The sequence below is a fragment of the Thamnophis sirtalis genome, unplaced genomic scaffold, assembly GCF_051295495.1.
Source record: "Thamnophis sirtalis isolate CommonGarterSnake01/CBP01778 unplaced genomic scaffold, rThaSir2_p1.2 scaffold_3, whole genome shotgun sequence".
NCBI lineage: Eukaryota > Metazoa > Chordata > Lepidosauria > Squamata > Natricidae > Thamnophis > Thamnophis sirtalis.
In genome coordinates, this window is record NW_028261383.1 from 176,639,777 (window position 1) to 176,667,740 (window position 27,964).

General features: G+C 44.0%; 1 protein-coding gene across 1 annotated transcript; it reads left to right on the forward strand.

The window, feature by feature from the left end:
• The first annotated feature begins 1,866 nt into the window (after window positions 1-1,866).
• Window positions 1,867-26,007, forward strand: RAB3D (RAB3D, member RAS oncogene family). Its single transcript, XM_087711065.1, has 5 exons — window positions 1,867-2,102; window positions 17,170-17,397; window positions 19,032-19,150; window positions 24,033-24,157; window positions 25,272-26,007. The coding sequence occupies exons 2-5, from the start codon at window positions 17,170-17,172 to the stop codon at window positions 25,460-25,462; spliced, it is 663 nt and encodes a 220-aa protein (XP_087567191.1). The 5' UTR covers window positions 1,867-2,102; the 3' UTR covers window positions 25,463-26,007.
• Window positions 26,008-27,964: the final 1,957 nt, after the last annotated feature.

Sequence of the window (27,964 nt, forward strand, 5' to 3'; positions counted from 1 at the left end):
GAGATACATCGGGGATATAATTACTATTATTTAAATTTATGCGCCTTTCGACTTCCAGCGTATAAAAACAAATGCTTGACGAGTCCTGACTAGGAGCCGTCTTCCACAAAAGCTGGGATGTCACCGCGCAGTCTGCGTCAACGAGATTCTCTGCAAGGAGAAATCTGTTTTTTTTTTAAATAAATCTTTTATTTATTTATTTATTTATTTCCCAAAACAAACATATATTGTAAAAAGTATATCAGCTGGTTACAAAAAGCTTTTGTGCATCTCTTCCACCGTCATCAAATATAATTCATATCAATTCAAATATCTTAACTCAAATATTTACCATATTAACATCATCATGCCTCCACTTTTATTTGACTACAGTTATTTAAACATCCTTCATCCTTAAATATACCAAGGTTCAATACATAACCACATGCTGGCATTTCATTTACTTATTTATAAAATCCTCCATTAACATGAAGTCCTCATATCCTGTTTTAGCTAAACATCCATAATATTTAATACCCAAGTTTTCTAATCCTCCATGTATATAGGAGAAATCTTCATGTACATGTAAACTGGAGTGCAACCAGCTAGGATTTAAGAAACTTGAACAAGGATGTCCACAAGATCATTCTGCTCTTGCTACAATTACTGCACTCTTTACTATAGCTTCAGACTCGATTTCCTTAATCATGTGATGAAAAAAATGTCCTTCTGGGTTCAGCTCCAAGTGGGGGAAAAGACACTGGAGACATGGAGGCTGCTTGGAAAGATGGTTTATTAGTGGACAGGACCACATGGCTTGAGCCCTGAACAGAAAATGTGATCACATGCTTCAATGTTGTTGGAGAAGAGAAGGGAAGGCAAGGAAGGAAGAGAAGCTGAGTCCCTGGTTTTATGCCCTCTCTGGCCTTTGATCTTGATCTTGTATTCTGATTGGTTGTCAGACTCCCAGGGGCCCATGCAGGGGCAACTCTCTAGGCTGCGGTTTGAATCCAGGTTTGGTTGAGTTCTCAGATGCCATGTGGTCAGTTGGGGCCAATATTACCATGCTTTAATCCCATCCCTCTGTAGCTGAAGTGGAGAAGTCTTTATTATGTAAAGTGGCTCCAACTTGGCCTTCTTAATGGCCCATTGACAAAGTGGGGATGGGCAGGAAGCTCCAGGCAGCTGTTCTGTCTCTTAAAACACCTTTCTTCCTTTTCACATCCAGAGAAATATTCTGCTTTTTCAATGTTTCCTAGGGCAGTGTTTCTCAACCTTGGCAACTTGAAGATGTCCGGACTTCAACTCCCAGAATTCCCCAGCCAGCATTCGCTGGCTGGGGAATTCTGGGAGTTGAAGTCCGGACATCTTCAAGTTGCCAAGGTTGAGAAACACTGTCCTAGGGTATTTCATTTTTCTGGGAGAGGGCCGGGTGATAACTTCCTACACAGGTAAATCTAAAATAATAAGTTTGAGGTCCGCAGGATAAAAAGAATCCTAAAATGTATTTTGGAAGAACCTTTTAACCCCAGACGCGAACGAGGCCACCGAGTCCGACCAAACTTTCTCCGGAGCAAGAAGCGGCTACAGAGACTGCAGTCGGAAACCGGGTTATTGTGCTCCCAGCGAGGTCCCGCCACAAGGAAGGGAGGGAGGAAGGAAGGAAGGAAGGAAGGAAGGAAGGAAGGAAGGAAGGAAGGAAGGAAGGAGGGAGGGAGGGAGGGAAGGAGGGAGGTTCTCCCGTAAGAACTCGGGCGCAGCGCCCGGGAAGCCCTCTGCGGAGCTCCCGGCATGCGGCTTCCGCGTTCAGGCCAAGAACCGCCTTGCCATCCCCGGAGCCGGGCGGGGGTGGGGAGAGAGCAGGGCGGGCGGCGGGCGGGCGCTCCGGACCGGCTCCAGGTGGGAGTGGCTGGCTAACGCGGAGCGTCGATTGCTGCGGGAAGACGGCTCGAGCGCCCCTGCCTTTCTCGGGCGTAGCTCCGCTCTCCTCCCGCGCAGGTCCGGCGCTGCCAGGATCGCTGCTTCTCTGGAGCGACTAAATCAGCCCGAAAATCGCAGCCGCAGCAGCTTCCAGCCTGTGGGAGAAACCAGGCTCGGGTCCTTCCGCCCCGGAGCCAGGCGAAGTAAGTCCGTTTTAGTGATCCTGGCTTCTTCTGTAACTCTTTCGAAAGGAGCCCTGCGGGCAATTGCAGTGTCAGGTGGCTGTGCCAGCAGCTGGCGTTGCCCCGCGTGGGAGTCGCCTTTGCGCCTCTTGTTCGCTAAGCGAGGCTGCGACTCCAAATAGCCGGATGCGAACTTCTCCCTTTGAGACTTGGGGGGGGGGGGGCGTTGACGAGAGGGAAGGCGAAGGCGACTGTCTTGGGGTTGATTTATAGCAATAGCAATAGCAGTTAGACTTATATACCGCTTCATAGGGCTTTCAGCCCTCTCTAAGCGGTTTACAGAGAGTCAGCATATCGCCCCCAACAACAATCCGGGTCCTCATTTTACCCACCTCGGAAGGATGGAAGGCTGAGTCAACCCTGAGCCGGTGAGATTTGAACCGCTGAACTGCTGATCTAGCAGTAGCCTGCAGTGCTGCATTTAACCACTGCGCCACCTCGGCTCCTGATTTGACTCTCCTCCATTCCAGAGTCCCGAAGTTGGGTATTGAATTGAATTGAATTGAATTTATTGCATTTATATGCTGCCCTTTTCCCCGAAGGGGACTCAGGGCGGCTCACAATCCAAGTCAGGGAAGGGGGTACAGATAAGGGATAAAAAAAGACGAACAGAACAATACACAATTTAAAAACACACAACAACCATACCATTCGAGGAGGGGGGGGCAAAAGCTCTTTAGCCCCAGGCCTGTCGGAACAGCCAGGTTTTAAGGGCTTTGCGGAAGGCCTGGAGGGTGGTGAGGGTTCGAATCTCCACGGGGAGTTCGTTCCAGAGGGCCGGAGCAGCCACAGAGAAGGCTCTCCTCCGGGTAGTCGCCAGTCGGCATTGGCCGGCGGATGGAATTCGGAGGAGGCCTAATCTGTGGGATCTAATCAGTCTATTGGAGGTGATTGGCAGCAGGCGGTCTCTCAAGTACCCAGGTCCAATACCATGAAGGGCTTATTGGGGAACGACCAGGCATCCATTGCCTTCTCTGGCAACTGAGAACATCAGTTAGAGCTCCTCTTTGAAAAGGAGAGTAATAAAACTAATGGCATGGGATCACTTTCCTTCTTAATGATCGGGGTTTATGTATTTAAATCACGAAGGACTCGACCTCAGCAGAGTTCGGATGGTGAATTTACAACAGTGGTTCCCAAAGTTGGCAACTTTAAGACTTGTGGACTTCAACTCCCAGAATTCTCCAGCCAGCAGAGCTGGCTGGAGAATTCTGGGAGTTGAAGTCCACAAGTCTTAAAGTTGCCCACTTTGGGAACCACTGATTTACAAATCACAGTGTTTTTTCAAGAATGTGTCAAAATATTATTCTGCTCTTTCTCAGTAAAAATAGGGCGAGGGGAGAATTAGGGGACCATCCCTTCATTTGAAACTAGTGGCTATTCAGAAGAGCTATAGGACCCCCCAAAAAGCACCTGCACAGAGTCCCCAGCCTGGCACTTTCAGGATGTGTTTGACTATAATATTCATTATCCACAACTTGCGGGGGTCAATTGGTAAATGCATGTAATCCATTATTTGAAGATCACCAAGTCGGTGCAGACTAGTAGTAGCCTCTCTCATGCAGTTGGATAAGTCTGTGGGGATCTGGTACTGTTCCAACTGTTAAATCAAATGTAGGATATCTATGAAATCTATTCCTTCCACTGAAAGAATCTTTTGAGATCTGCTTAGCTCTGCTACGAGAACAAAACCAATGTGGGAAGTTCCTCCAGAATTAGGAGACGACCATTAAGAGAGCCACAACAATGATTCAAACTTTTTTCTTTCGACCAGTTTCTGTGCTTTTATCAGAACAGATATAGTGAGTCTGAACTCTTATGGCAACCTCAGCTGGCCTCCACATCTGTGTGATGGTCCCGGAATCTGTCAATATTTGCAGTCTTTCCATCCGTGATCATTAGAAGCAGACAGGGCACCTGCATACCTGAATGGCTCTTCCTGGTTTCTGAGCAATGAAACGTGGCATTCCTGGAGTCAAGACTGTTTGGGGTGGAGTGTACAGTTAAGCTGATGGAACAAGGCTTTTATTTTCTCCCACAATTTGTACAGTTGACATTTTCCTTCTGTGTTGTTTTTCTAATCTACCTTGATTTGGGGAACAGAAGAGCGGTATTAAAAAAGCAACCACAAAAGCTGGATTCACAAGTTGCGTGATTGTTTATTTTTGGCTTAGCGTGTTGTATGAAGCCAACTATTAAAAACTTGTGAATCATGGGTATTATAAAAACCTGTCAGTTTATAGTTGCTTAGCATAACATGATAAAGGATGGCTTCACATAAAGTGTAAATCCAAATCAAGTGTGTAAAACCATAGTAGGACTATCCCAATATTAATATAAACCCAATAAAATTATTAGAAACTAAGTTAAGGTCTATTTCTTACTGGAAAAGTAGAGCTGCATCTGAAGCATACTTCACGATGTAACAGGTCAGGATCTAAACAATCAATACTTTCTGTAAAAAAATAATTCCTTGCTTCTCTGCTGGCTAGGGAATTCTGGGAGTGGAGGTCCACACATCTTAAAATTGCTGAGGTTGAAAAAACGTTAGGTTTATGGTTTAGGTTTATTGGATTACGTATTAGCTCGATTTCTCTTTCTTGCATAAAGGAGAAAAATCCTTGCTGGTTCAAATAATATAGTTCAAATATAATTTTATCATGCCATAAGCCTGCTTTGAAACCTCACCTCCAAGCATCACCTGGTGCTGCCACCTGTGGTGCCTTCTTCTGGCTTTCAGGATGTTTGAATTTTACCTCGCCTAGAAACTGCTTGGTCTTACAAGAACTCCTCTGAGTCAGTCTATTTGGAAACATTGTGGTTATTTACAAAAGGAGGAAGAGAATTATAAACATGCTTAAGGGCAATCTTATTCATTATCCCACGTCCTAGCTAAGGACTCAGGGAATTGTATACCTCCTTGAAAGTTAGTTAACTCCTATTACCTCTAATCCTTCTCTTTTATCCCATTGTGCCCTTCCTCCCAAGCATCCTATGATACTTAAATCCCACTATCTTAAAGAAACAATTGATGATAGACAGCAGTCATATTCACTAGCACTTCACTCCTGACAACTATTGAAGTAATCTATAGATAGTAAAGAAGGCCTGAATACTGGTTAAACATTAGAAGGGCAGAGCAGTCCTTTTTTCCATTTTTTTATTCTCTTACGTACCATTTTAAGTATACATTCACATAACTGTTATTCTTCTTTACATTTGTCATTCTTATACATTTGTTATTCCATTTAATAGGTTATAATATAGAGTTTGGGTTGCTTTATTTACCATCCCTTCCACCTGTTGTTATAACACCTTATTTTCTCTTTCTTTTCTCCCTCCCTCCCTTCTCTACTTCCTTCCTTCCTCCTCTCCTTCCCCTTCCTTCTTCCCTTACCTCTCCCCTACTCCTACTCTTCCTCTTCCTCTTCCTACTCTCTCTGCTCTTTCTCTCCCTTCCAACCTCCTCTCCTTACCTCTTTCTTCTTTCCCCTCTCTTCCTCTCATTCTCTCCTCCTCTCTCCCTTTCTTTTCTGTTGTTATAGGTGTCTCTTTCAAATCTCAGTTTATGTTTTCTTTGGATGGTCTTTTAGCAAACCCAAATATAATTTAGTATCTTTTCTTATTCCCCTCCCTTTGCTAATCTATCCTAACTATGTTTCCCCCCCCGTACATCTCGCTCTTGAATATATGCTTCTATATTTAATATTTTCTTTTCTGTTTTCCCCCTCTTCCCTCCCTTTTCCATTTAATAGTCCATCATCTGGGTTCTATATCTTCTCCCTATTTTCTTTTATAGTTTCCTTTCTCTGATCAATCATAAAATCATCTCCATGTTTTGAAGTACACCGATTCATCTTTATCCTTTCTCTTCGGTGTTAGCCTATTCATCTCTGTACAATCTAGTATCCTTTTTTATTATGTCTTCATCTGTTGGTAACTTATTTAATTTCCAATTTTGGGCAAATACAATTCTCGCTGCTGTAGTTATATGTATAATCAAATAAGTATCCTCTTTCTTAAGTTCCTCTGGGATAATACCTAGTAAAATATCTCTAGTCTAAATTCTATTTCTTGTTGTAACATTTTTTTCTAGACATACTCTTATTTTAGTCCAATATTTCCTTGCTTCTGCTCATGTCCACCACATATGATAAGAAGAACCTGTTGCTTGTTGACTTTTCCAACATTTCGCTGACTTGTTTCTAGACATCTTTGCTAATTTTTCCAATGACATGTGCCATCTATAAAACATTTTGTATAAGTTTTCTTTGTAAGCTGTTGACATGGTAAGAGCCGAGGTGGCGCAGTGGTTAAATGCAGCACTGCAGGCTACTTCAGCTGACTGCAGTTCTGCAGTTCGGCTGTTCAAATCTCACCGGCTCAAGGTTGACTCAGCCTTCCATCCTCCCGAGGTGGGTAAAATGAGGACCCGGATTGTTGTTGGGGGCGATAGGCTGACTCTGTAAACAGCTTAGAGAAGGCTGAAACCCCTATGAAATGGTATATAAGTCTAACTGCTATTGCTTGAAGAGCCGAGGTGGCACAGTGGTTAGGGTGCAGTACTGCAGGCCACTTCAGCTGACTGCTATCTGCAGTTCGGCAGTTCAAATCTCACCGGCTTAAGGTTGACTCAGCCTTCCATCCTTCTGAGGTGGGTAAAATGAGGACCCGGATTGTTGTTGGGGGCAATATGCTGACTCTGTAAACTGCTTAGAGAGAGCTGAAAGCCCTATGAAGCGGTATATAAGTCTAACTGCTATTGCTATTAATTTATAGTTGCTTTCCCAGAGTTGTTGCCACTTTTCTAGCTCAATTGTGTAGCCAAAGTTCTTTGCCCAAGTTAACATTGTATCTTTAACCACTTCTTCTTCTAACCTAGTTCTTAATAGATGGCTAGATAGTTTCTTGATTATTATTTCTTCCATTCCCATAAGTATCTTATCCAACTCCGAACTTCCTAAGTTAAAACCATATTCCCTTTTATCTTTTTCATATCTTGATTGTATTTGCAATTGTGAAAACCATCCTATATCAATCCCTTGTTCTTCTGGTTCTTGTTTTTGTTTTAGTTCCCCCTTTTCTGTTAAGATATCTTTGTATCTAATAATATTTTTCATACTGCTAATATTTGAATGTGTCAGTGCTTCCATTGTTGAAAGCCACATTTCTGAATAGTGTTTCCCTTTCACTCTTCCCCATATGGTTAATAACTAAATCTATTCTTTACATAATGTCTTTGGAAATAGCCACGTGCCTTACTTTTACCATACCACAAAAAAGCATGCCAACCTAGTTGCAAATCATGGCCCTCTAATTTTGTAATTTTGTTAATAATTTTGTATTTCTCAATAAAATCCATTCTTTCATCCGTTAGTCCGGCTGCTTCATAATACAGTTCCCAGTTTGGTAATCCAAATCCACCTCGAACTCTTGCATCTTGCAACATTTTATATTAATTCTTGCTTTTTTCCCTTGCCATATATATTTCCCCACTATTTTATTCATACTTTCAAAGTATTTTTTCTCTAATTTTATTGGTATTGTTTGGAATAGGTATAGCAATCTTGGTAATATATTCATCTTTACTATTGCTATTCTTCCCATTAATGATAATTGTAGGTTTTTCCATCTTCCCAAATTTATTTCTATTTTATTTTCTCACCTTATAATAGTTATCCTCCTTTAATGTTACACACCTTGATGTCAATTGGATACCCAAATATTTTACTTTTTCCACCACCTGTGTGTCCAGTTTCCCCATCAGCTCTCTTTTCTGCTTTTCTGTCATATTTTTCACCAAAATTTTGTTTTATCTTTATTAATCTTTAAACCTGTTACTTCTCCATATTCCTCTATTATTTCAATTAGTTTTGGCCCTGTTTCTATTGGATCCTCCATAATAAACACCAAATCATCCGCAAATGCTTGTAATTTATATTCTTCTTTCTTGAGATGTATCCTTTTTAAAATAATTTCTTAGATAAACTATCCTTTAAATCCCTTAGTCACAGTACTACAAATACTAGCTTGATATTGGTAACTCAGCAAAAATGTATGAAAACAATTGTTTTCATATTGGTACTCACTGAAAAAAAGTGAAATTCATTTATTATAATATGACAAATCTATGATTTGTCAACATTTCAGTGCTGATGCTAATATTGCTGAAATTTCTGTTAAGAGAACCCTACATCAATCTATCTTTTATTCCTTAAGCCTACAGTAGAAAGGCTTAATTTGTTGTTATTTATGCTCTAGTTACAATGTTTTGGCATTTTTTCAATTATTCTAATTAGGTTGGAAAGGGAATATCCTAAGAAGACTCAGCAATCAAAAGTTTGATTGACCCTCCATAAAACCCCTCTCAGACAATAAATATGCATTTTTATGACTGCCCATTTTAGTTCCCTTTGTCTGGCTGCCTAGTTGTGGGATAGGGGGAATTGAAGTTTTTCTTCCCATATTTTTATTGCTAGATTAATATATTGTCTACTGCTCTGGAACTTCACTGAGATTGAAGAAAGATTACTTCTATCTACAGTAGAATTACTGTAGTGTTGGAATAAAATCTTAGTTCAGATTTCCACAAAACCTCATTGGATGACTTTAGGTTAATCTTTAACTCAAGCTACAGGTCCACAGGATTCTTGAGAGGATTCAGAGGCTGGGAAGGGAAGGAGAATCTTGGGTACCTTCTAGAGAGCCAGAAGATTAATGTACTTGATGGATCTACATATCCTCCAGAATAACTCACAAATGCATATTTAACATTAAAATATTAGCATCCATTTATTATTGTCAGTGGAGGCTGGTACGTTAAAAGAAAAGTTGGTACTTTAAAGCTTTGAAATGTTATTTTGATGAAGTATCATTTCTATTGAGGCATTTTGTAGAAATGAGACTGCTATGTTTGAGAATTCCAAGTTTTCCAAGAAACCTTTTTTTAAAAAATTGAGAAGAAGAAAACAATATCGTATGGTTTATTATCAAAATGAAGGGAAAGCTTCCTCTTTGGTTTCATGCACCAAGAATCCCGTGCAAGTCTCCCAGACTGTTTGAAGTCTGTAAGATCTGGATGGCAACATGCTAAGTCATGATTTGCCTTTGGGATAGCAATAGCAATAGCAGTTAGACTTATATACCGCTTAATAGGGCTTTCAGCCCTCTCTAAGAAGTTTACAGAATCAGCATATCGCACCCACAGTCTGGGTCCTCATTTCACCCACCTCGGAAGGATGGAAGGCTGAGTCAACCCTGAGCCGGTGAGATTTGAACAGCCGAACTGCAGAGCTGCAGTCAATAGCAATAGCAATAGCAGTTAGAATTATATACCGCTTCATAGGGCTTTCAGCCCTCTCTAAGCGGTTTACAGAGTCAGCATATCGCCCCCCACAGTCTGGGTCCTCATTTCACCCACCTCGGAAGGATGGAAGGCTGAGTCAACCCTGAGCCAGTGAGATTAGAACCGCTGAACTGCAGATAGCAGTCAGCTGAAGTGCTCTGCAGTACTGCACCCTAACCACTGCGCCACCATAATTGCATAGAATTCTGAGGATCCGGTGATAGGACAAGCTGCCAGATACAGAAGTCCTCTCCAGAGCAGGCCTTCTATCAGGTCACACCCTGCTGATGAAGGCCCAGAGATGCTGGGCAGCCTATGCTGCAAGGATGCCAGGCTATTGCATCCCCATCAGCTCCTCTGTGGTGAGCTGTCTCAAAGAAAGCGATCTCACGGGGGAGAAAGGAAGAGATAGAAATAGCAGTAGACTTATATACCGCTTCATAGGGCTTTCAGCCCTCTCTAAGCGGTTTACAGAGAGTCAGCATATTGCCCCCAACAATCTGGGTCCTCATTTTACCCACCTCGGAAGGATGGAAGGCTGAGTCAACCCTGAGCCGGTGAGATTTGAACCGCTGAACTGCTGATCTAGCAGTAGCCTGCAGTGCTGCATTTAACCACTGCGCCACATGTTGAAAGCCTTCTTCCTGGGAAACCCTGGCACAAGACCAACTGACATGGCGCACGCTGATCCGCCAAGGCTGCCAGACATCTGAGGACAGAAGAACAACCACAACACAAGAATAGAGAGCTGCAAATGCTGCAACAGTGCTGCCCACACGTGTCTGTCCAACACATGGCAGAACATTTCCTGCCCGTATAGGCCTTACTAGCCACCTGCGGTGTTGCATTAGGGTCCTGAGGCTGAAGATGAATGAAAGTAAACCAATCCACGGATAGCTGAACCAACAGAAGTTTATTGAGCATCCAGAGTTAACAGAAGAATCAACAGCATTAAGCATTCCATGGATAACAGAATCAACAGCATCTTATTAATTATGAGACATCATTTTTATAGTTTCTCAGATTCTTAGTCCTCAGCTACTTTACGTGTTAGAACAGGTTTGTATTAGCCAATGTAAAAAAAAAACATTTTTCTGTCAGAGAAAGACACTGATAAGATGCTTCTGGTTTCCTTGACATCTCTGTAATACAAGTAGTCCTCAATTTACCATCTCAGTCGGGACCAGAACGTCCATCACTAAAAGATGAGGTTCCTAAGTGAGTCATCATGTGACTGATTTTATAATCTTTTTTCCCTTATAAGCAAATAATGTGGTTGTTAGGTGAATTAGATGCTGTGATGTAATGTGTTAGTCACCATAGTACAGTGTTTCTCAACCTTGGCAACTTGAAGACGTCCGGACTTCAACTCCCAGAATTCCCCAGCCAGCGAATGCATTCGCTGGCTGGGGAATTCTGGGAGTTGAAGTCCAGACATCTTGAAGTTGCCAAGGTTGAGAAACACTGGTTTAGAGAGATTAAGTTGGACTTCAACTCCCAGAATTCCCCAGCCAGCATTCGCTGGGAGTTGAAGTCCGGACATCTTCAAGTTGCCAAGGTTGAGAAACACTGCCATAGTAACTTCATAAAGTCAATAAATGGATGGCTGTAAGCCAAAGATTACCTACACAAGGGAAGTGGTGAGGAAAACTACCAAAGAGCTTAGTCAAGGTTGAGAAACACTGTACTAATGTATATTTGAGATCAGTTTACGTGGAACAATTACATGTTAACGTGACTGAAATATCTCTCTGAAAGCAAAACTTTCTGGGACATTCTAGTGGCTGACATTCAGCAAAAATTAAAGCAATTTGGTTGCACATCAACACAAAAAAAGAGTATATCCTTGTCAGCGTGTTGGGAAATGTGGATATGTGCCTATATATGGTTCCACCACAAATGCGCGAATGACAAAAGCGCGCCTGACTAAACCGCAGTGACAAAACCGCGCCGACAAAACCGTGCAACTAATGAGCGCCGACTACAGCGCGCCGACAGAAGCGCGCTGTAACCTAACTCTAAACCTAACCCTAGCACTGCGGTTTTAGCACTGCGGTTTTGTCGGTGCGCTTTTGACGTACGCGCTTTTGTCGGGTCACGCCTAAATATACTTCACTGGAAGAGAGAGATGGGTGGATTTGTGGAAGTAGTCCTACTTGCCAATTAGGAAAGCATTTGTGGTAGGATTAGTTGTAAATGGCTTCTTTTGAGGGCTGGAGGTATAAGGCAATGGGACCCCGACTAGAGAAAGCAATTGTGCCACAGTTTTCTCTAAGGCCAGCAGGAGACTCACTATGTGATATGTTTAATTGAGAAAGGTGGAAGCAGAAAGTCTGTAGAGTTTAAACCCCAGAACATCAGTATTGTTTTAAATGTTGCTTCCTTGTTTGTCAGGGAAATTTAGACATTCATAGCCCACTAGGCACAGAATATAGATTTCCAAAGAAAAGCTTCATCACTGGAAGCTTTCAAGAAGAGACTGGCGTGCCATCTGTCAGGAATGATGTGGGGTCTCCTGCTTAGGGGGGAGTTGGACTAGATGACCTCCAAGGTCTCTTTTCAACTCTGTTAATCTGTAATCTGTCACATACACGCAGATTAAGATTAAACAGCCCCCTTTGGTTATAGAGACAGATGTTGCTACTTATAAGGCTTTACTCAGCCTGAGACTTTCTGCAACTTGGTTCCACTTGTGTAACCAAGAAATACCTTTCTGGATTTCAATGCTTTGTTCTGCTCTGCTTTGGCCTCAGCGGTGGTCTGTTGTTTCATCTGCACTTGGTCTCCTGCAGCCCTTGATGGATGGATTCCCTTGCTTCTTTTATCTCTTCTGGGCTGATTTAAAAATGTAACAATAAAACTCAGTTCTATCATTGTCACTTGAAAGAGAACTTGGCAGAATTTCAACCAAGCTTAGGTTGTTAGGTTTCTTTTAACAAAATAGTCCACCTCCGCATGTTCCATCAATCAACTTCTAGGAAAAAATGTGGCAGTGCCTGGTCAGGAAATTGCGTTCCCACCATTGTAGTAAGTTGGAGTGGAGGGAATGGCTTGAAGCCCAGCGTCCCAGTGCAAGACGGAAAAGGCTACGTTTGAAATGAAGCCAGAAGACAAGGGTGGAGGGTGAGGATGGGTGGAGGATTGATTGATTGATTGATTGATTGATTACATTTATATGCCGCCCTTTTCCCCGAAGGGGACTCAGGGCAGCTCACAATTCAATCAGGGAAGGAGGTACAGACAGGGGATAAAAAAGACGAACATAACAATACACAATTTAAAAACATACAACAGTCATACCATTCGAGGAGGGGGGCAAAAGCTCTTTAGCCCCAGGCCTGTCGGAACAGCCAGGTTTTAAGGGCTATGCGGAAGGCCTGGAGGGTGGTGAGGGTTCGAATCTCCACGGGGAGCTCGTTCCAAAGGGCCGGAGCAGCCACAGAGAAGGCTCTCCTCCGGGTGGTCGCCAGTCGGCATTGGCCAGTGGATGGAATTCGGAGGAGGCCTAATCTGTGGGATCTAATCGGTCTAGTGGAGGTAATTGGCAGCAGGCGGTCTCTCAAGTACCCAGGTCCAATACCATGAAGGGCTTTATAAGTGACGAGTAGCGCCTTGAAGCGTATCCGGAGACCAATTGGTAGCCAGTGCAGCTCGCGGAGGATAGGTGTTACGTGGGTGAACCGAGGATAACGTCGTTGGTCCCTGCACTCCTGGGTGGCTCGTGCCCATCACTCCAGACTAAGCTGGAAGTGTAGATCTGGAAGCAGAACAGCAGCAGGAATTCTCTCCCTCTCTCTGCCTCGGAAGTTCGTAACATTGGAATTCCCAGAAGGTGGCAAGTCCAGGAAAACTGAACATTTTGGGTAGTCTGATTTCTAGTGGGGGGGAAAGGAGTTTAAAGGTCTAGAAGAATTTGTGTTAGATTTTTTTTTTCTCTGTGATATAAATTGTTCCTCTTTCTGTACAAATTAGGAAATTGTGTGCTTTATATCAGCCGGGTAGCGTGAAGGTATAGAGCAGTGGTGGGTTTCAAAGTTTTTTGGAACCTACTCTGTGGGTGTGGCCTCCTTTGTGGGAGTGGCTTGCCGGCTATGTGGCCTGATGGGAGTGGCTTGCCAGCCATGTGTTTTCTTTCTTTCTTTCTTTCTTTCTTTCTTTCTTTCTTTCTTTCTTTCTTTCTTTCTTTCTTTCTTTCTTTTTTCTCTCTCTCTATCAGTCTGTCTGTCTTTCTCTCTGTGTGAGTGTGGGGGGCAGTGGTGGGTTTCAAAATTTTTTGGAACCTCTTCTGTAGGTGTGTCCTGCTTTCCGGGTCCACTGGTGGAACCTCTTCTAAATGGTTAGGTAGATTTGACAAACCGGTTTTACCGAATAGGTGCGAATTGGTAGAAACCCACCTCTGGTATAGTGCCTGCCTGATGATCCATAATTTACAACAGTATTTGAAGCCTGGCAGTGTTGGCATCTGCATTCCTTACCAAGTGTGTTAAGACTGGGATGTGGAGATATCTCCCTTAGTTTCCTCCTAAAAATGCCACGCATCACACAGCAAAGTGAATATTCCTGATGCTGCGGAAGAGGGGAAGGTTTTCTTTTAGAACACTTTGTGATAATAATATAGCAGTTTCTCCTCTCTTTGTACTCAAATTAACTTATACTCTGCCCTTTTCCAAAGTGCCCGGAGTAACTATACCGGATCTCACCCTGTCTCCATGTCATCTTTTCTTTAATCCTTCGGAGTAGATTAGATTGAGAAACAGGAATGGGCAGGGCTACCTAGTAAATATTTGAGGCTGGGTTTCTTTATTCTTTATCAGGCACTAAATAGACATATAATCCTATGCCTTAACAGGATCTTGCAAGACTAAAAGACTCACCTTTTGGGGAGATGAGCAATAAACAAATGTAATAAATAAACAATAAATTTCTTCCCTCCTTTCCTTTTATTCCCCAGAAAATTAGGGAGGGTCCGTTCCAAAATGCTTTCCGTGCTCTAAATCTTTTTCTGTGGACTGAAATAGTAATCGGGCAGCTCCTTAGGTATATGGATCTCTCTTTCATGTGCAAATTATGCCTATTTCTCCTGGGATGTTTTCAAACTGAAGCTGGTTCCTTCATAGTGAAGTGGAGTCTGGAAAATGTGGCATTTTGTTGGCTGACTCAAGTAACCACTCAACTTTCTTTATAATGTGCTAGAACAGTGTTTCTCAACCTTGGCAACTTGAAGATGTCTGGACTTGCAACTCCCAGAATTCCCCAGCCAGCATTCGCTGGCTGGGGAATTCTAGGAGTTGAAGTCCAGACATCTTCAAGTTGCCAAGGTTGAGAAACACTGTCCTAGAAACTGTTCAGGTTATAAAATGTATAACTGAGGAAGAAATCATCAAAACTTTCCAATGATGGGAACTAAACTAATCAGCTATTTCCCCCCCATGAGATGCCAAATTTTGGAAAACGCTTTCCTGCACTTTGATATAATAAATCTCTAGATGCCAGAGATTCTTTCTGCCACTGTTTCCATAGGTGTTCCAACAAGACTACTGCTTCAATCTGATTCATCATCTTGAATATGCCCTGTTATTGTATCTGATTGAGATCTAATAGAAAAGAGACAATGGCAATTTAAAGTCTCATTGGCTGAGGGGAGACACAATTTGGTAGAGAATTTACTCCCAACATTTCTCTTTCAGCGTTCCTTTGATCTTTGCTTTTGTTCAGCGCCTAGAAATTAATAGGCATGTTTGCTGATAAAGCCGAGGAAACCAGAAAAGTGGCTTTTTTTTTAAAGAAGCTTTTTATCGCAGAGAACCAAACTAGTTTGGCTGGTTGTATTAGAGCCTCTGCTGTGAGTATCTTGCCAAGAAAGGAGAGATCAAGTACAACCAGGCCTGTACACTCAGGTGTGTACATTCGCACAAGCACGCAGGTTGGTTAATCTCACGTCAGACCTGTAAATAGTATTAATAACTCAGTTGTATAACCTCCTTGTAAATAAACCTCAAAAATGTCTATTATGCTTTTTTTTTTAAAAACGAGCCTTCCTTAGCAAACTGGGAGAAATATAGATACTTTTCCTCTTCTCCAGCAGCTTCTGCCAACAGAAAATGCCAACTCTCCTCTTGTATATTCTCCTATGGGCCCAAAGGAAGGAGGCACATTGTTAGATTGGGTAACGGAGAGGCACACAAAGGCCCTGAGTCCCCTTCGGGGGAAAAGGGCAGCATATAAATACAATAAACTGAACTTAATGGTAACAACAGCTCTTTATTGAATGCAACAAGTGAGAATAGCAATAGCAATAGCAGTTAGACTTATATACCGCTTCATAGGGCTTTCAGCCCTCTCTAAGCGGTTTACAGAGTCAGCATATCGCCCCCAACAACAATCCGGGTCCTCATTTTACCCACCTCGGAAGGATGGAAGGCTGAGTCAACCCTGAGCCTAGTGGGATTTGAACAGCTGAAGTGCAGAACTGCAGTCAGCTGAAGTAGCCTGCAGTGCTGCATTTAACCACTGCGCCACCTCGAAGGTTGAGTCTGACAGCAGCCCTTTGATAGGGAGCTGTCAGACCCTTCGACCAATAGGATTAAACCGCCAGAACAGAGGACCTTGGTGGAAACCACTGTAGATAGGGTGAATATCTAACAAACTTATCGCCAACATGGAATTCCACCTCAATTACAGCTGCATGGAGAGAAGTCCAAACTGTAACATGCTGTTCTCAGTAGCCCAAAATCCTAATCACCAAGTCATTGCATAGAATAATGATACAATGACCAATTGGTGTCTTGGCTGGCAAGAGATTTGGTTGTTAATTTTATGGAAAGGGGGTGGGGAAGACTATAACTGATAATAACAGAATAACAGAGTAGGAAGGGTCCTTACAGGTCATCTAGTCCAACCCCCTGCACAGGTAGGAAACCCTACCATTTCAGACAAGTGGCTGTCCAGTCTCTTCTTGAAAGCCTCCATCCACAACTTCATAAGGCAACTTCTGTTTCATTGGTTTGATTGCTCCCACTGTCAGAAAATTTCTCCTTATTTCCAGGTTGAACCAACCCTTGTTCAGTATCCATCCATTATTCCTTGTCTGGCCTTCAAATGCTTTGGAAAATAGCTTGACCCCCCCCTCCTCTCTGTGACAGTCCCTCAAATATTGGAAGGCTGCTATCATGTCTCCCCTGGTTCTTCTCTTCACTAGGCTAGCCATGCCCAGTTCCTGCAACCATTCATCCTATGTTATAGCCTTTAGTGCCCTAAATATCTTGATTGCTCTTCTCTGCATTCTTTCTAAATTCCAAATTTAATGAATTTATATGCCGCCCAATCCCGAAGGACTCTGGGCGGCTAGAGTCTTTCTAGAGACTTTCTAGAGTCTCAACATCTTTTTTATAGTGTGGTGACCAAAACTGGATGCCGTACTCTAGGTGTGTGTAGCCTTACTAAGGCTTTGTAGAGCCTCACTTGATCTTGATTGTATCCCTCTGTTAATGCAGCTTAGGGGTTCATTTGGTTTTTTGGCTGCTGCATCACACTGCTGGCTCGCATTCGCTGGCTGGGGAATTCTGGGAGTTGAAGTCCGGACATCTTCAAGTGGCCAAGGTTGAGAAACACTGACTCTAGGATGAGCCTTGAGATTCTACTCTGACCTCGAGTCCACTAGGGATATTCCTTTCTCTCCCTTAGATGGCCTCTGCCAACGACACCCGGCAGATGCCCAAGGATGCCGCTGACCAAAACTTCGATTACATGTTCAAGCTTTTGATCATTGGCAACAGCAGCGTGGGCAAGACTTCGTTTCTCTTCCGATATGCCGATGATTCCTTTACTCCAGACTTCGTTAGCACCGTCGGCATCGATTTCAAGGTGAAGACCGTCTACAGGAATGAAAAAAGAGTCAAGCTGCAGATTTGGGTGAGATGCTTTACCGTTCACGGGAAGCAGAGTATAGGGACTGAAAAGAGAAGTTGGCAGAGCTCTAGAGAGCTCTAGCAGAGCTGGTTGGAGAATTCTGGGAGTTGAAGTCCACAAGTCTTAAAGTTGCCAAGTTTGGGAACCACTGTCTTAGATTAACCACACCAAGTTTATCCCCATTGGGGATCACTATTGTAAGATATGTGGTATCTAGCTGCATGGGGACAGGGCACTTGGTCTGTAGTTTTTTTTAATTGCTTTTAAAATAATACAAGAAAAAGGGGGGAGCAGAAAGAACAAAACCCCAAAATACATTATTACATTATTAAACTGCAGAACAAGTGTTTTAAAAATACAAGAAAATTAAGATAGAGAGTATAATACATTGAGACAATAAACAATTACAATTCTATATATAATTATCTAATGCAAACATTATTCAAGAATATACATATATCCAAATCTTATAAACTGGGGGAAAATTGTACGTTACAAGGATATTTTAGATGAAAGGGGTGATCTTAAATCCAGACAACAATTGCAGAGTCAGGGGATGGCCTTATCCTGGTGGCCGTATTTTCAGATCCAATCAAGGCACAAAAAAGATGTTAAATTATGGGGTGTAAATAAAGAACAAAGAGCATTGGATAAAATTTTAATGGGGACGGATGAAAAATCGATTCAAAATATATATAATTATTTACGGAACTATAAAACGGAGGACGAGCATTTGCAGTTTCTGAGACATCCTAGATATCAAAACAACTGGTTAAATTTTTTAAAATTAGAAACTATTAACCCCCTCTGTCTCGTTTTCAGCTTGAACGGCCTCCTGCAGCACTCGGCCGGCTCAAAATGGGCCATGTGGACGCCTCCCAAGGCCCTGCACCGCCCATTTTCAGCCTCCCCAGCCTCCAGCTTCACTGTTCCAGCCCAAAACAGGCTGTGCTGGGGATTCACGAGGCCCCCGCGTGGCTCATTTTTGGCTGCCAGAGTGCTGCAGGAGGCCAGGAAGGCCGAAAATGTACCATGGGGCCGCCACACATGGCCCGTTTTGGCCATCAAAGGCGCCACAGGCCAGTCCTTTAATATTTCCAGGCGTGCTCCGTGGATCTGACCTGCGGACTTCATGTTTGACACCCCTGCTTTAGATTATGGCTTTCCCCTGGAGGGATTTCTGAATGTTTGAGATTGAATGAGGTTTGGCATACTTTGCATCCGTTGGCCACACGTCAATCTGAAAAATGGAAAGGCTCTTGTATCAATGCAGCAAGAGCTATGCTGAGCTAGAGGTGCTGTTTGATAGGTTGGTTGATTGTAAAAATAAGCAAGATGGGAGGTCATGGAGAAATTTCTGATGATAATGAAAAAAGAGGATAGATCAGTGTTTCTCAACCTTGGCCACTTGAAGATGTCTGGACTTCAACTCCCAGCGAATGCTGGCTGGGGAATTCTGGGAGTTGAAGTCCAGACATCTTCAAGTGGCCAAGGTTGAGAAACACTGGGTTAGATGAAGTTGACTTTAAGGCTTGACAAAGCAAGTAGTTAAATAAGGAGCTCTATATGGGGCCTTTGTCTGAAAGGGGAAGTCGTTTAATTGATCCGTGTCCTTTTTCTGTTTCTGTCTTTCTAAGGACACAGCTGGCCAAGAGCGGTATCGAACCATCACAACAGCCTACTACAGGGGAGCAATGGGTTTTTTACTCATGTATGACATTTCCAACCAGGAGTCTTTCAATGCTGTACAAGACTGGTAAGCTCAGTGCAGAACCCTGAGTTGGAACGGGGACTTCTTCTGTCAAGGGGGCGATTTCCAGTTATGGACTAGGAAAACAGATTTTGAAATGTGCTCAGTTGGTATTATGTACCCTTTACAGGTGCAACCGTCTTGCTATTTAGGAACTTGCTTGGGGCCAGAATTTCTCACCAATACACTAAAGGGCCAAAACTGAGTTAGAGAGCAGCGTCTCATGTGCACAGCAGGTTATTGGCATCTCCAATTAAAGGATTTTGACAACAGGGCTAGGAAATATCAGGGCCCAAAATAACACTGCCAGCCGCCGCGGCTGCTGTGCTCCGAGCATAACGTCTTCTCCGGTTCCAAACTCCCAAACTTGGTTGCCGAGTCTTCCAGCGGTGGCCGCTCTAGGAGTGCGCTCTATGGTTGTGGACTGGCTGCTGGAAGACTCTCTGTTACGCCGGCGGCTGCTGCAGGGAGAGCTGGGCCTGCACATGTTGAGGCTAGGAGGCATGCCTGCTGGAGGCGGAACAGGCGCTCGCACAACCCCCTTCTCTAGCCAGGTAGAGTTATAGTTATAGTTATAGTTTATTATACTTGTATGCTGCCCTATTCCCGAGGGACTCAGGAGGGAGCTCCATGCACTGACCCAGCAGGTATCCCTAATGTGCCAAGCCGTGGGAGCTGGGGAGCGAGCAGAGCGCCATGTGACTTGGCGCCTTAGGGATACCCCTTAGGTCAGTGAATGGCGCTCTGTCCAGCTGGAGAGGGGGGTTGCCGGGGGGTTGCTAATGAGCTTGGCTGAGGTGGCGCAGTGGTTAGGGTGCAGTACTGCAGGCCACTTCAGCTGACTGTTAACTGCAGTTCAGCGGTTCTAATCCAACTGGCTCAAGGTTGACTCAGCCTTCCATCCTTCCGAGGTGGGTGAAATGAGGACCCAGACTGTGGGGGGGCAATATGCTGACTCTGTAAACCGCTTAGAGAGGGCTGAAAGCCCTATGAAGCGGTATATAAGTCTAACTGCTAATGCTATTGCTATTGGTCGCCCCTGAGGTTGTGCCCAGCTCTTCGGGAGCCCGTTCGCAAGGGAGCAGCCACCTGGCAACCCCAAAACAATAAGCTCTCCCCTATAATAAGCCCAAGGCCATATTTTGTAAGTAAAAAGAAAATAAGTCCCTGTCGTATTTTCAGGGAAACACGGTAGTCCCAAGAAGCATAAGGGCAGACTGATCTAACAACAAAGGCCAAGCAGGTTTGTTAGCTTCCTCCTAAAGCTTCCTCGTCAAGGGGCTTTCCAACAATGACTATGAGCAACTTTGTGGAGAAATCAGCAACACTTTCCCATTTAGTTATAATGATCCAAGATGCATCAGCCCCATCCAGAACAGCTCCCTTAAGTGACTATCACCAGACTCAGTGGATCCAGGGATCTCTTTCCCTGATACACCTTAGCTTTTTCAAGGAATGTTTAAGCTGTACTTAGTCATATTTGCTTTTAGGTATGACCCAGCCATTCTAGAAGTTCTATCAAAACCAGGGATAATTGATAATTTCAGGTAGTCCCCATGGCCTCCTCTGCTGAAGCGCTTGGCATATTAACCAGCTTTCAGAGCAGTAGCTTCTGGAACTTAAGCCAATCTGGAAAACGTGGCAAATGGATTCTGAATGCTGGCCCAGCAGCCCTGCTAATCAATGCAGTCTGATCAGGTAGTGACTGCTCCATAACAAAGGAGTCACAACAGGGTCTCCCAATCACAGATGATTATTGGTACCTGCCGTCTGGCCCAAGATGTGCCTGTTTGATGAGTGATATTTATTTATTTAAATTTATATGCATCCTGATTCCCAATGACATCAGGATCAGTTCACAGAGAGAAGCAGCAGAGACTTCAGACCCCACCCATACTAGACAGCAGTGGTGGGATTCAATTTTTTTTCAACCGGTTCTATGGACGTGGCTTGGTGGGCGTGGCAGGGAAAAATACTGCAAAATCCCCATTCCCTCTCCAACCTGGGGAAGGTTACTGCAAAATCCCCATTTCCTCCAGATCAGCTGGGACTCGAGAGGCAGATGAAGAAATGCATGGACACACACAGAAAGACACTGTTGGTTTCCGCGACTAGAGAGGAAATGTTCATTATGCCAGGCCTGCGCCAGAGCCAAATGCTGTGGGCAAGCGAGCACCTCCACACATATACCCCCTCCTCATCTAGCTGCTTTGTGTGGCCGGGAGGGTGCGCGCACGTGGAGACACCCCTCAAGCAAATGCCAAAGTGCAACAAAGGCATGCGTGGGGCGGGTGGCCATGGACCATCCAGTGGCAAAAGTGTCAACGGCGGTCTCAGAGTATCGAGACAGCACATTGTGACATCGCTACGTGGCTCCTCCTTCTCCAGGAGGAGGCAGTTCTTTGCATGCACATGGCGAAGGAGAGGCAGGGCAAGTGTCGGAGTGGCTTGGTTCGGGGGCGTGGCCAGCCAGTGCAATAAAAATTGCTCTGTGCATACGCAGAAGTAAAAATCAAGATTGGAGAACTGGTTTGGGGGCGTGGCAGGCCTGGGTCGCTGCCGCTTCCAGTGACCCAGCCTGCCAAACCACTACCAGTTCATCCAAACTGGTAGAAACCCACCTCTGGGCCAGTCAGAGATGGTATTTACTGGTTCTCCAAACTACTCAAATTTTTCGCTACTGGTTCTCCAGAACTGATCAGAACTTTCTGAATGCCATCTCTGATAGGCAGTGACTGAGGCCTTGGCCAAACTGCCCATCCGATCCTCAGGGAGAACCCTAAGCATGCTGACCGGGCACTTTGGGAGCTGAAGTCCATGCAACCGAAAGTTGCTGAGGTTGCAGAACACTGCTGTACTCGCCACACTGGGCCTCAGTGAAACACTGTCCCTAGCTGTCTGGGCACATCTCCTGAAATGACTGTCACTGGTCCCAGAATATTCCCCCCAAACAATTCTCTGATCTGTCTCCTGAATATGTAATCCATAAATAAGGCGAAGGCCCACCCGCTAATAATCTCCTTAATATCTAACAAGAGCAAAACAAACTAAATAAAAATGCACACCTACTAACTGAATTCCAATCTTTTTCTTTTTCATATTATAATAAACCACATTCCTCAACCACCCATCAAACAAGAACAGCCTTGAGGCTGTTAAAGACTGGATGAGAGCTAACAAACTGGTACTCAACCCGGAAAAGACCGAGTGGCTGTTGTGTTTTCCTCCCAAAAATTTGGCTAACGTTCCATCAATCAGGCTGGGGGGGCAAAATTTATACCCCTCAGACAGGGTCCGCAACTTGGGAGTCCTCCTGGATCCACAGCTGAGTTTTGACCACCACTTGTCGGCTGTGACCAGGGGGGCATTTGCCCAGGTTCGCCTGGTGCGCCAGTTGCGGCCCTACCTGAACCGGGAGGCTCTCACAACAGTCACTCGAGCCCTTGTGATCTCTAGGCTGGAATACTGCAATGTGCTCTACATGGGGCTGCCCTTGAAGAGCATCCGGCGACTTCAGCTAGTTCAGAACGCGGCCGCGCGAGTGATCATGGGCGCACCACGGTTCGCCCATATAACACCAATCCTCCGTGAGCTGCGCTGGCTACCTGTTGATCGTCGGGTGCACTTCAAGGTCCTACTTACCACCTATAAAGCGCTCCATGGTAGTGGATCTGACTATTTGAGAGACCGCCTCCTGCCAATTACCTCCCTGCGTCCCATCAGATCGCACAGAGTAGGCCTCCTCCGAATTCCATCTGCCAGTCAGTGCCGACTGGCGACTACGCGGAGGAGAGCCTTCTCAGTTGCAGCTCCGACATTATGGAACAACCTCCCCGTGGAGATCCGTACCCTCACCACAGTCCAGGCCTTCCGCACAGCCCTCAAGATCTGGCTATCCCGTCAGGCCTGGGGATAGGATTACTCTCACCCCGCCCGAATGTTGAGTGAATGTTGTGTTTTTATGGATAATTTTCTTTTATTCACGATTTTTTTTCTTTTAAGTCTTGTCTTGCACTCCCTTCCCCTCATTGTTGTAAGCCGCCCTGAGTCCCCTCAGGGAAAAGGGCGGCATATAAATCCTCAATAAAATCCTAAATCCTAAAAAAAACAAGAACAGCCACAATTCTTCTGCAAACTACTCCACACAATCAGAAATGGTTTGCAACAATGACAAGAATATCTCCAGTCATTGCTTACAGAAGTTACCCTAACAAAATACAACTTTCCAAAAATTCTTCAAACTCCAAATTATGACTTTGTTTTAGAAGTCATTCTATTTCTTCTTTTCTTAGAACTTGTCTTTTCTGTCATATTACCTTCCTTCTGATATGTCCACCACCATATCTTCCTCAGCTGCCTGATCACTGGAAGCTCCACAGTTTTTTCTCCCTAGTCCGCTACAGTTCTAAAAAGAGCTTCCAGAATTATTGTAACTCATATACTCAAAAGCTCATTTTAAAAAGTGGCACTGGCAGTTGAATGCTGTTTTCTACTGACTGGTAGTTTCTGCTGTGAGGGACACCATCATGTGATGAGGCCAGTGGGGATGGTTGCAGAAGATGTTAAGAGAGTTAAGACCTTCCTGTCTGAATAGTGAACCAAGTGATGGATTTGTATTGGTATCTCATTCTGGGTGTGTGCAGACAATAAAGGTTCTGATTTCCCTTTCCCCATTCCTGTCAATTAGGGAAAGAGCAACCACCATTCAAATCAACACAGTTGATTGTTTTTTTCCAAAAGGTGGAAATAATAACGTATATGAACTGATGAAACGAGGATGATTCTTCTGCCTTGTGAGTGTCACTGGCTGTTCTTTTTAGGTAACTGGGAAATTACAAGCCCAATAATAGCAAACCCATTCCAGAATTTTTCTGTATCCCTCTCTTAGGGCAACTCAGATCAAGACTTACTCCTGGGATAATGCTCAAGTGATTTTGGTTGGGAACAAGTGTGACCTGGAGGATAACCGAGTAATATCCCCTGAAGATGGCAAGAGACTTGCTGATGAACTAGGTTTGTTGGTCTCTCATACGGGAACATCTCCAGATTAGATGGCTCTCAAATCTCATACCCAGCAAAACGAGAAATGCCTCCCACTCTTTCTCCCCTCCCACCTTTGGGCTTCGAGGTGGCGCAGTGGTTAGGAGTGCAGTACTGCAGGCCACTTCAGCTGACTGTTATCTGCAGTTCAGCGGTTCAAATCTCACCGGCTCAGGGTTGAATCAGTCTTCCATCCTTCCGAGGTGGGTGAAATGAGGACCCGGATTGTTGTTGGGGGCAATATGCTGACTCTGTAAACCGCTTAGAGAGGGCTGAAAGCACTTTGAAGTGGTATATAAGTCTAACTGCTATGGCTATCTATCTATCTATCTATCTATCTATCTATCTATCTATCTATCTATCTATCTATCTATCTATCTATCTATCTATCATCTATCCATCCATCCATCCATCCATCCATCCATCCATCCATCCATCCATATCTATATCTATATCTATATCTATATCTATATCTATATCTATATCTATCTATCTATCTATCTATCTATCTATCTATCTATCTATCTATCTATCTATCTATCTATCTATCTATCTATCTATCTATCTATCCATCCATCCATCCATCCATCCATCCATCCATCCATCCATCCATCCATCCATCCATCTCTATATCTATATCTATATCTATATCTATATCTATATCTATATCTATATCTATATCTATATCTATATCTATATCTATATCTATATCTATATCTATCTATCTATCTATCTATCTATCTATCTATCTATCTATCTATCTATCTATCTATCTATCTATCTATCTATCTATCTATCTATCTATCTATAGCCAAGGTGGCGCAGTGGTTAGGGTGCAGTACTGCAGGCCACTTCAGCTGACTGCTATCTGCAATTCGGTGGTTCAAATCTCACCGGCTCAAGGTTGACTCAGCCTTCCATCCTTCCGAGGTGGGTGAAATGAGGACCCGGATTGTTGTTGGGGACAATATGCTGACTCTGTAAACCGCTTAGAGAGGGCTGGAAGCCCTATGAAGCGGTATATAAGTCTGACTGCTATTGCTACTGCTATTCTTTTTTTTTTTTTTAACATTTCTTCTCCTTCCAGGTTTAGAATTCTTTGAAGCCAGTGCCAAGGATAATATCAACGTTAAGCAGGTCTTTGAACGCTTGGTGGACATAATCTGTGAGAAGATGAACGAGAGCCTGGATGCGAGCTCTGGCATGAACAGCACCAATCACAAGAACGCTGCCCTGAAGGATGCATCGGCTTCACAGTCCAACAGTTGTTCCTGCTAGGCAGGAATTTGGCCGACCACTGAGACCCGCAGTGCCTCGCTGCTCTACGTAAATGAGGAGGAAGGTTCAGCAAATGGCACATCTCCTTTGACCGCTGGTTGACTCATCTCTCTGTTTGCCTCTGGCTGCGCCTGTTTGGCCTCTTGACAGCATGCATCCGTTTCCTCCCCTCCTTTTCTCTGCAGAATAATTGTGCTTTTCTGGCAAAGGAGTATGATTTCTTTTGCATATATGCACTTCGGTTTACACTCCCAATGACAACATGCCTTTGCAATCCAGACAAATTGGGCCTCTCTCTCTCTCTGGCCCTGGGCCCAACTCTGTCTCCACTCTTTTCAAGATTCTAGTGCCAGTTCTCTGATTTGACTGCTCTCGCTTAATGACGAGGGATTGAACAACTTGTTTCATATGAAACCTGGATCTGCATAAAGCATCCTTCCTTCCCACCTTGCCCCCTTTAACTGCTCCGTGCATTTGATGAAGTCAGCTGCAGTTCACGAAATTTCATGCCTTTTAATAAAAAGTTTTTTTTGTTTTAATTGGAAAGGGGCTACGTTATTCCTTTGGATTTTCTGCCAAATTCAGCCTTCTGCAATTTTCTCTTATCTAAAAAAAGTAATCCCATGGCGCTTTGAAGTTGGATATTCTCATTCTGCAAGCCCTTAAGAACTAGATGTAGGTGAGAGGAATAGGTGTGGATAATTGGGTAACCTCTGGAACGAGCTCCCCGTGGAGATTCGGACCCTCGCCACCCTCCAGGCTTTCCGCAAAGCCCTTAAAACCTGGCTGTTCCGACAGGCCTGGGGCTGATGAGTTCCTGTCCCCGCTCGAATGGCGTGTCTGTTGAGTTGTTTTTAAAATTGTGGTATTGCTTGTCCATGTCTTTTTTCCCTATTTGTATCCCCTATCCCCCCACCCCCTGACTTGGGTTGTGAGCCACCCTGAGTCCCTTTAGGGAAAAGGGCGGCATAGAAATATAATAAATTCAATTCAATTCAATTCTGACAGTACATTTTTCTTCAGAAATGTTTACCATAATTTATTTATTTATGTGTTTTATTTTACTTATTTTGTCAAGCGTGTGTAAGATAACAGATATAGGTATAAACATGATTATGAATACAGGAAATGGGGACAGTAGGAGAGGGAGGGTAGGCACATTGGTGCGCTTAGGCAAGCCCCTTACAGACCTCTTAGGAAATGGAGTGAGGTCAACAGTAGACAGTTTAAGGTTAAAGTTATGGGGGGTTTGGGGATGAAGCCACAGAGCCAGGTAGTGTATTCCTGGCATTGACCAAACTCTTGCTGAATTTTCTGCAGTTGAGTTTGGAGTTATTGTGTGCTCATGTATTGTTGCGGTTGAAGCTGAAGTAGCCATTGACAGGCAGGGCGTTGTAGCAGATAAGTTTGTGTACTCCGCTGAGGTCAGAATGAAGGCGGCATAATTCTAAGTTGTCTAAGCCCAAAATTTCAAGCCTGGTGGTATAAGGCATTCCGCTGTATTCTGCAGAGGAGTGGAGGACTCTTCTTGTGAAATATCTCCGGCAGGCCTAGGGCTGTTGACTCCAAAATATGGTCCAGCCCCATTTAGAACGGAGTGCATGGTGTGCTGTTTTTAAATCTATCTTTGTTTTTCCTCTGTATTTTATTTTTTATTTATTTCTGTACCGTAAGCCGCCCGGAGTCCTACGGGATTGGGCGGCATATAAATGTTGTTAAACTTGCAAACTAAACTTGCAAACTCTGGAGTCGCTCTGGTATGCAGTGCAGGTTCCAGACAGATGAGCTGTATCCGAGAATAGGTCTAGCAAAGGTTTTATATGCCCTAGTTTGCAATACAACATTACTGGAGAAGCAGCTTCACAAGATTAGGTTAACAACTCTTAATGCCTTTTTGGCAATGCTGTTACACTGAGCTCCGGCACTTACATCATTAGAAGAACCGAGGTGGCGCAGTGGTTAAATGCAGCACTGCAGGCCACTTCAGCTGACTGCAGTTCTGCAGTTCGGCTGTTCAAATCTCACCGGCTCAAGGGTTGACTCAGCCTTCCATCCTTCCGAGGTGGGTAAAATGAGGACCCGGATTGGTGTTGGGGGCAATATGCTGACTCTGTAAACTGCTTAGAGAGGGCTGAAAGCCCTATGAAGCGGTATATAAGTCTTAACTGCTATTGCTACTGCTATAAGTGAGTACTCCCAGGTCCTTGGCAGAGTGCGGGTCAGCCACGAGGTTGTGTGGATGGAACGTGCTTTATCAGAAAGCATCCATTGATTCAGTCTCTTGGGTGTATAGAAATACCAAAAGGAGTGGGGAAAAGTAACCTTTTAGACCTGGGAGATCAACTTGCTCTTTCTGCTACCTCTGGCTAATAAGGCTGCAATGTCATCAGATAAGGCAGGGCTGAAATCTAACTCCACCAGGGGGGAATGTTTAGAGCAATGAAGCTTTTAAATGGCCCTCTCCTGTTTTAAGGTTCACCAAATCTTGAGTTTAACATAGAA

Bases quoted from the DNA above. Each gene is read 5' to 3' on its own strand.
- RAB3D (XM_087711065.1), top strand. From the start codon at position 17,170: ATGGCCTCTGCCAACGACACCCGGCAGATGCCCAAGGATGCCGCTGAC. The intron at 17,398-19,031 runs GTGAGATGCTTT...TGTCTTTCTAAG, and splicing joins GAGTCAAGCTGCAGATTTGG to GACACAGCTGGCCAAGAGCG. The intron at 19,151-24,032 runs GTAAGCTCAGTG...TCCCTCTCTTAG, and splicing joins TTCAATGCTGTACAAGACTG to GGCAACTCAGATCAAGACTT.